Source organism: Ursus arctos, unplaced genomic scaffold (genome assembly GCF_023065955.2).
Source record: "Ursus arctos isolate Adak ecotype North America unplaced genomic scaffold, UrsArc2.0 scaffold_14, whole genome shotgun sequence".
NCBI classification, from domain to species: Eukaryota; Metazoa; Chordata; class Mammalia; order Carnivora; family Ursidae; genus Ursus; species Ursus arctos.
In genome coordinates, this window is record NW_026622808.1 from 71034853 (window position 1) to 71044153 (window position 9301).

General features: G+C 44.4%; 1 protein-coding gene across 4 annotated transcripts in view; it reads right to left on the reverse strand.

The window, feature by feature from the left end:
- CHCHD6 (coiled-coil-helix-coiled-coil-helix domain containing 6) overlaps positions 1-8495 on the reverse strand; it is a 238113-nt gene extending 229618 nt beyond the window's left edge. Inside the window, exon 1 of one of the 4 annotated variants that reach the window (XM_057311986.1) lies at positions 8299-8488. In XM_057311986.1, coding sequence (XP_057167969.1) covers positions 8299-8385 — 87 coding nt within the window. In that variant the 5' untranslated portion in view covers positions 8386-8488. Of the gene's footprint in view, positions 1-8298 lie in introns of all 4 variants that reach the window. The other 3 variants (XM_026501503.4, XM_044385114.3, XM_057311987.1) reach the window with 3 other exon arrangements.
- Positions 8496-9301: the final 806 nt, after the last annotated feature.

Sequence of the window (9301 nt, forward strand, 5' to 3'; positions counted from 1 at the left end):
TCAGCTGCAGAGAAACAGGAGAGCCGGCAGGTTTGATCTGGAAGCCAGAGCTGCTGCAGAAGAGCGTGCAGTGACCCCCCACCAAGAGGTGGAAAAGGTAGACTGGAGACCCGAAGGATCAAAGATGCTTCTAGTGCAGCGTCTTTACCTCCCAAATGAGGGAAGTGACCCAAGATGAACTTAGTCAGAGTCAGAGTCACAACTATCCTTATATTTACATGACTTTATAGATTATACTTTTACAGAGAAAGATCTTCAACACCATACTGTGACACAGTGAGGGAATATTATTAGGATGGAATTTCATCTTATACACAGGTTATATTCAAAAGTCAGAAAGAAGGGAAGGTAGAAATCACCTTAACTCTTATAGTATTTAAATGTCATTACTGGTTACACTATAGTACTATTAGGCGAAAATTTAAAGGATGCTCAAAAAATCCTTGCAAGTTGCTAGATCTGCCCCTTAAGTACAGCATGGTTGTATGCCCAGCCCTTTCCTGCCCTTGAACACAGTGAGTTTGGGAACCCCTGAGCCAGGTGAATGGCAGACACTGCAAGTATCTACATGCAGGTACCTGAGTCTTCATCAGTCTTTAAGATGATCCTCTACTCCTCAGCAGCGGAAGGGGGAAGGGTAGAGAAACTTAGAGTGCTCTGCTTCCCTGCGGAATTGGCTCCACTTTGTTTTCTGATACCTCACCATGTGTCGGATGTAATGTTTTGGAAGCATCAAAAAGAATAACACCTGGGCAAGCACTTAGCCCAGGGACTGGCACGCAATGCGGGACAGCAATGCTTGCTGGACTTGACATCTGGATCCACACGCCACTCACAGAAAAGCTTAGGGAACTTGGCCATCCATTTCCTGACTTTCCAAGTTGGCATTTCCTATTGTGGCCCCATTAACTACATTCCTCCAAATGGTCAGCCAGACAGAGTGTTAAAGCTGGGGAAGTCCGAGAGGACTTGTGATCCAACTCCTTCAAGGCACCTATGCTAAACAGGTCCACCTTGCATAAAAGAAGACAGACTTACTGCTTTGAGTGTCAGAGCTCAGGCCAGGTCTGTCTTTCTTTCTTTCTTTTTCTTTCTTTCTTTCTTTCTTTCTTTCTTTCTTTCTTTCGAGATTGATTGATTGATTGATTGATTGATTTGACACACAAAGAGAGAGAGAGAGCACAAGCAGGGGGAGCAGCAGGCAAAGGGAGAGGGAGAAGCAGGCTTAGGCAGCCTGATGTGGGGCTCAATCCCAGGACCCTGGGATCATGACCTGAGCCAAAGGCAGACGCTTAACTGACTGAGCCACCCAGGCACCCAAGGCCAGGTCTTTTTGAGACACTTTGTTCACCACGCTGCCTCTAAGCAGTCAACTAAGATGAAGGACGTAATACAAAGATTTATTTATTTATTTGAGAGTGAGAGAGAGAGAGAGAGTGCATGCAAGAGGGGGGAGGAGCAAAGGGAGAGATGCTTTCAAGCAGACTCCATGCAAAGCACAGAGCCCAAGGTGGGGTTCAATCCCACGACCTATGAGATCATGACCTGATCAGAAATCAAGTCGGACACCCAACCAACTAAGCCACCCAGGTGCCCCATGAAGGATATAATGTAAAACAGTATGATAGGGAGCATCAACATTCATGCTGAGATTCAAGAAGCATATCACTGGGCAATACCAAGGTGAAAAGGAAGTTTACTGCATACAAATGGAACAAGTTTGTATTAAAGCTTGGATGTAAAACAAACAGAAGAGTAAAATTCTCATGTGCAGTTGCCAAAGATCACCAACTTGGCTAAAAGAAGGATCATCAGTTCATTAATCCAAACATGCAATCCAACATGCCCATATTAATGAGCCAGACACTGAAATAAATAAAACAGTCTTTGCACTCCAAGAGCCTACAAACAAAAAACAGGATATAATAGAGAGGAAGAGATAACTGAGAATATTAAAAGATAAAATCATCAATCTTATAAAAGGCAACTATGAAAAACCTACAGCTAATATACTTGATGGTGGAAAACTGAATGTTTTCTTTCTAAGTCCAGGAGCAAGGCAGGGCCATTTGCTATCACCACTTCTATTCAATACTCTACTGAAGGTTCTAGCCAATGCAATAAAGGAAGAAAATTAAAAAAAGGGCATGCAGACCAGAAAGGAGGAGTTACAATTTTCCTTATTTACAGTCAGCATGATCCTACCTATATAAAATCATAAAGAATCCACAGAAAAAAAAAACTACATGAATAAATGAGTTCAGTAAGGTTGCAGGATACAGGATCAATATTCAAAAATCAATTGTATTTCTACATACTAGCAATGAAAAATCCAAAAATTAAGAAAACAATTACATTCATAATAGCATCAAAAAGAATAAAATACTTGGAAATAAATTTAAGAAAAGAAATGTAAGACTTGTTCACTGAAAGTATAAAACATTGCTGAAAAATGTTTTAAAAGATCTAAATAAATAGAGATTTCATATTCATAGATCAGAGGACTCCATATTGCTAAAATGGCAATTCTCCCCAAAGTAATCTACAGATTCAACACAAGCCCCGTCAAAAATCCCAATAGGCTTTTTTTATAGAGGTTGCTAACTGATCATAAAATGTGTATGGAAATGCAAAGCACTCTGAACAGCCAAAAGAATCAAAAAACACACAAACTGGCATCTTTATATTTCCCAATTTTGACACTTACTGCAAAGCTACAATAATCATGACAGTGTTATACTAGCATAGACATATAGCATACAGATCAATGGTACTCTCAACAGAATTGAGAGTCCAGAAATAAACCTTTATGTTTATGGTCAATTGATAATCACAAAGGTCCCAAAGTGGGAAATGGATAGTCTTTTCAACAAATGAAATTTGAAAATTTTAGATATTTCATGCAAAAAAAGATGGATTTAGATCAGCGTTCAACAAACTCTAGTGCTTGAGCCAAATCTAACCCAACACTTGATTTTTATAAATAAAGTTTTATTAGAACATAGCCACACCCATTTGTTTACATACTGACTGTGGCTGCTTCAACCCTACAATGGCAGAGTTGAGTAGCAGTGATGATAAAGACCTCTTAGTCAGCAAAGCAGAAAGTATTTACCAACTGGTCATTTACAAAAAAAATTTTGCCAACCCGATTTAAAGTCTTACCTCATAACATATATAAAAATTAACTCAAAATGGATCATAGAACTAAATATAAAAGCCAAAACTATAAAGCTCTTGGAAAAAATACAGGACAAAATATTCATAATGTTGGGTTAGGCAAAGATTTCTAAGATATGACACCAAAAGCACAATTAATAAAAGAAAACAAGTGATAAATTAAACTTCATCAAAATTGCAAATGTTTGCACTTCAAAGACGCCATTAAGAAAATGAAAAGACAAGCCATACATTGGGAGAAAATACTGCAATGTGTAATATGATAAAGGACTTGTATTCAGCATAAAGAAATCTTATAACTCAATAACAAAAAGATAATTCTAGGAAAAGTGGGCAAAATATCTGAATACACATTTCACAAAAGAAAATATATGGATGGAAAATAAGCCCATGAAAAGATGTCCAACATTAGATACCTGGGAAATGTAAATTCAAACCACAATGAAATACCATTTCACACCCGCTGGAATGGCTATAAACAAAAAGATAAACAATAACAAGTGTCGGTGATGATATGGAGAAAATGGAACCCTCATCTATTGCCAGTGGGAATGTAAAATGGTTGAGCCACTTTAGAAAACAGTTTGACAGTTTCTTAAAAAGTTAAACCTAACAACTCACCAAGTTCATAAATAGAATGACCCAGCAATTCTACTCTTAGGTATCTATCCAAGAAAAAGGAAAATATATGTCCACACACACACACAGAAGCTTGTATACAAATGTTCACAGCAACATTATTCGCAACAGTGAAAAACTGGAACAATTCAAATGTCCATCAACTAGTGACTGGATAAACAAATGAGAAGTACAGCCAGGCAATAAAAAGGAGCAAAGTCCTGATACATGCTACATCAACAAACCAACACCAGAGACATTATGCTAAGTGAAAGAAGCCAGACATAAAAGATGTGTGAGTACATTTACATGAAATGTCCAGAAAAACCAAATTCATAGCAACAGAAGGATTAGTGGTTACCTGGGGCTGGGTGAGGGAGTGGGGTTTGACTGCAAATAGGCACAAAGGATCTTTTCAGGTCTTGTGAATAAATGTTCTAAAATCCAATTGTGGTGACAGTTGTTCGACTCCATAAACATGCTAAAAATCATTCAAATGGGTGAATTTTACACGTAAAAGACATTTCAAAAATGCTATTTCGAAAAAAGAAAAGAAAAATCACCATCATCAGGTAAAATCTTTCTGAAGCGCCACTCCTGATTATAGACCTGCAATGTTGCCTCCAAGGAAACCTGTAGACAGCCCTCCCTGGCATTCAGGGCCCACCACCTGTCTAGGCTCAACGCCTGGCCAACTTTCTTCAACATCCCCACCCGTGTAGCTGTCACACACATGGCCTGGAGCTGGCATGTCTGAGCCTCCAGCATTACCACTAACTAGCTGTGACCTCGGGTTACTTCACCTCCTTGAATCTGTGTCATGTCTGAGATGGGGTGAACAGCTCACAGGGTTGGCAAGGGGAATGTCTGAGCTAGTGCTCTGAAAACGCAGCACAGCGCACGCTTCTCAGGGCCGGCTCAGGCGCATCTTCAACGTCGCCTTCTCAGGACGGCAGTGTCTGCCATCCCACCTCAAGCAGGGAGCCCTGCTGCTTTGCACACTTTTGTTTCCATCACGACACTTGCAGTGTTTTATTCGCTTGCCTCTTTCCTTTCTTTTGGTCTGCTCCTGCTATTGGGCTGAGGTGTCCATGAGGGCAAGGACCTTGTGCTTCATCCCTTATAGTCTCTGCAAGGCCAGGCTCAGGGCCTGGCAAGTCACCTGTTCGAGGGAAGCATTTACTGAGGTGCTGGATGATAAACAGTGGCTACAGGTGGTGTTCAGGCATACGGCTTCTCTGGCAATGGCATGTTTGGGGACTGTTTCTTGTGCATCTTACTACATCCTCCTTGGTCCTCCCCTCAGCAGTGGTCCAGATTTGCCTCATGCAAGCGATAGATAAGGGTAAATGTGATGTAGCCCTGAGTGTGTAATGAGCCTGGGGACACAGGGATCATGCAGCAGGCCAGGAGAGGACTTGGGAAGAATGGCAGGCAGCTGAGCAGCTGCAAGGGGAAAAGGCTGGAGAAGAGTGAGTCTACATGTTGAATAGCAACCAACTTCATCCGAATTACCAAATATGGCTGCTTCCATGAGGCAGAGAAGAGGAAAAGTGGGCACACACAGCACATTATTGCCATGTGGGTGCCTTCTCTCATTGGAAGATGAGGTTAAATATACTGGATAAAATGAAATCTTTATGTATTTCACACATGCTTGCTCTGAAAACTGGAGTTGAATATAATTGCAGTGTTTTGCATTAATTAAATTCTTTTACCTTCCATGGAATTAGGGCTTGAACTCACTATGTAAATTTATGCAAATAAGTGTGCAAAGTAGCAAGGCCCTAGCATTGAATCTTAAGGGAACTAGAGCACTTTCCAAGATCAGGGCCTGGGGATTAAAAATGAGTGGTCTTTAAGAATATTGAACTTTCTCTGAAGGACCTGGGGCAGATAGTCTTCTTTGGCATCTACCTTCTACTAAAGTAACTTCTCACTTGGTTCATCCAATGATCTTCTGTACTGAGTTTTACTTGCCAGCTTAAGAACAAAGTGTACTCCTCAATCCTCAAGTAATTCTGCTAGTAGAAGCAGCCCCTACACCCAAACACTTCACTGCCATCACCTCCTTTCTCAAATCTCCCTTCTCAAATCTCACTCCCTCCCTCCCAAACCAGGCACACAAGTGGAAAGAAGAAAAGAAGGAAGGAGGGAAGGGAGGGAGGGAGGAAGAAAGGCAGGAAGGAGGAAAGGGAGGGAGGGAGGGAGGGAGGGAGGGAGGGAGGATGGAAGGAAGGAAGGAAGGAAGGAAGGAAGGAAGGAAGGAAGGAAGGAAGGGAGGGAGGGTGGGTCTCTCATAGTATGGGGCCATGCACCCCATTGTGTGCATCTGGGCAAGTCATTCTCTCTGATGAGTTTGCCCAGCATTCAGAGTCACCAAAGCTCCCTCTAGTTTCAACAGTCTCTGGGAGAACTAAGTGGGGTCCCAGTACCCTGTCAGAACAGGTAGAGGCTTTGACACACAATTTTCAGGCTGCCTTGCATATCGTTGAGGGAGTGAGCTTGGAGTAGTGAGAAAAGGCTATTCTTGCACCCAAAAGATCTGGACTAAAGTCCCATCAGTCACTCGGGTAGGTTAATTCTTTAGACAAATTCTTTAACAGCTCTAAGCCTGACTATCTCTAAAAAGAACTTACACTTTGCAGAATTGTTAAGGGAACTAGGAATAAAATATACTATTCTCATGATACCCCAAAAAAATGATGATCTTCTATCAACTTAGAGGAACTCACCTTCAAAGGGACTCCCTTGAATCTTAGAAGACCCTGACTGACCTAACTTTCCAACATTCCCAAACACTGGATACCAGGTGACAAAGGTGAGAGAACACCCAAACAGAGCCAAGGGTGCTTTTCTAAATTCCATTCAGGCTCCTGCCTCTCAGCCTTCAAACATGAGCCATCTCCTCCCCATTTTGTCTCCCCTCTGGCCAGGTCAAGACTAGGTAACATCTAGCAAGCACCAAATGTGCTAAGTACTATGCTAGACTAAGGATAGAGGCCACCACAAAACACTACCATTTCTAAACACTTCCACACTTAGCTTCATCTTATCCTAGGCAGAACCTAGGACTAGTAGCACCCTCCCTCAATTTTTTTTTAGAAATGTGGTCACTGAGACTCAAAAGATAAGTTGTTCGACCGAGCTAATGAGCATCTGCCCAGAAGTCAGACCTCCTGATGTCTTTTTCTGATCTACTCCCTAATTAACTAATTCGTCTACACCCAGCTCTGTGCATTTTCTTTCAACTTGGCCGCTGTTTCACTGGGTTCATCCATTTAACCACTCATCATTTACGAACCACCATGTGCCATTCACAGGTGTATAAGGTGCAGCATTCAACGAATAGGCCCTGGAGTTGACCTACTTCAAACCCAGCTCTCCCAAGTGTTACCTAGATGACCTTGGATAAGTTACTTCACCTCTCAGTGTCTAACTTGTCCTTACTCTACAAAATGGGCAAATAGCAGTCTACCTCTCACGCCAGGCCCTTGAAAAGTAAATGAGAGGTTGCCTGTAAAGGATTCAGTTGAACCCATGGTCCCCACTAAGCAGTCAGATGTGAGCTGCTTTTATTTTTCTTCTAGGTTTTGGGCATACAGTCTTGAATCAGACTAGAATCTTAGTCTCAAGGAGCTTACACTGGTGGGAAACACAATAAGTAAATTATCAATAAAAGTTTCCGACGGTGATGCTTATTATGAAAAAAAAAATGTGACAGTGGGATTTAGATTGAGTGGTCACCGAAAGATACTCAGATGACAGTCAAACTGTAAAGAACCAGGTCTAAGAAAAGCTAGGGGAGAGAAAACAGCAAAAGCAGAGGGAGGTCCTGTGCTTGTAGCAAACTAACATCTTGCAGTCGGGAGGCTAGTAAATAGATGGGAGGTGGGAGGAGAGGGAACCGCAGTGAGATGTGGTCACACAGGGCGGCAGCACCAGCTTTGTAAAACAAGGTAAGATGATTCCTCTTCATCTTAAATGCGCTAGGCATCCACTGGAGGGTTTTTATCAAGGGGAAGGGTATATGATCTGATTCACAACTTTTTAACTGCTCCTTTGGCTGCGGTGTTGAGAAGCGGAGAGCCTCGGTTAAGAGGCTGTTCGTTGTCCAGGACTGGAAGCATCTCATGTATACAGAACAAGCCGCGTGCACTAGGGTGCAGGGAAACAAATCCAGGTCTACAACGAGTCAGCAGGAGCTGATGTGGCCTCCCCACCTCTCCCGTTCTCCGCTCTTTCTCCCCTTATGCCAGGGTAGTGAAGCCTGAAGGCGGCCACTCCAGGATGGCGGACCCCGGGCATCGCCGGGCCTCAGGTCCGTCTCGTACACGGCGGAAAGAGAGACGCTCGCCACCCGAGCGTTGGGAGGGCTCAACGAGCGAGGCGCGCCCGCCCGCTTTCGGGCCCGAACCTCCCCTCAGGCCGGCCCGCGCCCTCCACGCCCACCCGGCCCAGGCCGCGCTCGCTCGTCGCGCCCGCCGGCGGCCCGCTCACCCGGATGCCCTGCAGCACCCGGACCCGCTCCTCCTCGTCCATTCCGAAGGACACCCTGCGGGCCTCGCTGCTCTCGGTGCTCCCCATGGCAGGAGGCGAGCGGGCAGGCGGCCACGCGACCCGGCTCCAGAGCAACCAGCCGAACGCTGGGTTGCGGCTCCCTGTGCGCCCCGCGCTTCCCGGTACTCGAGCTGCTGCTGCACAAGCCAGCAAAGCCAGGTCCTATTGGCCGCCTCTAGAGACTTAACCAATCATGTGTCGCCTGCCCGCGGGGTATTGTGGGGGTTGTAGTCTAGACGGCCCGGGCTGCCAATCTAAGGATCACGCGGAGGCGTGGTGCCTGAGCGGTGGAAAGCGTGTTGGAGTGGAGCGGCGAGTGGAAAGATTGCCCTTGAAGCAAAGCCAAGGGTGATGTTTTAAGGCCAGAAGCCCACCAAGGAAGGAGGTTGAGCCAAGCACGTGAGGGCGACCTTTGCATGGTTTGCTGCTTGGTTCATTCAGCAAACTCCTGTTGAGCCCTCACCAAGCACCGAGCAAGCACTGAGCTAGCCACGGGGAATGCAAGGACAAACAAGGCACGTCCTGCCACAGTGACATTTAGATATAATGGAAGGAACAAATGAAACAAGCAAGCACATAAATAAGCCTACTAACCACTGTGGTAAGTGCCAAAAACAGAAAACTACGTCACAATGCCTTGAGAGAAACTAACAGGAGGGATCCTCCTTTAATTTGAGAGACCAGAAAACCTCTCTGAGAAAGAAGCATTTGAATTGAGACCTAAGGATGAGTAAGCCAGAAGTTAGCCAGAAGAAGATGGGGGAAGAACTTGGCTGGGAACCAACCAGTGCAAAGGCCCTGAGGCAGGGAAAACCTTGCCACATTCAAGAAATAGATAGAAGGCCTAGACACATGACTGGAAAGTAAGAAGGGAGCAGAGGAAAGCCAGAGGCAAGGAGGTCAATGGAGCCGGAAGGGCTCAGATCATGTAGGGCCTTATAGG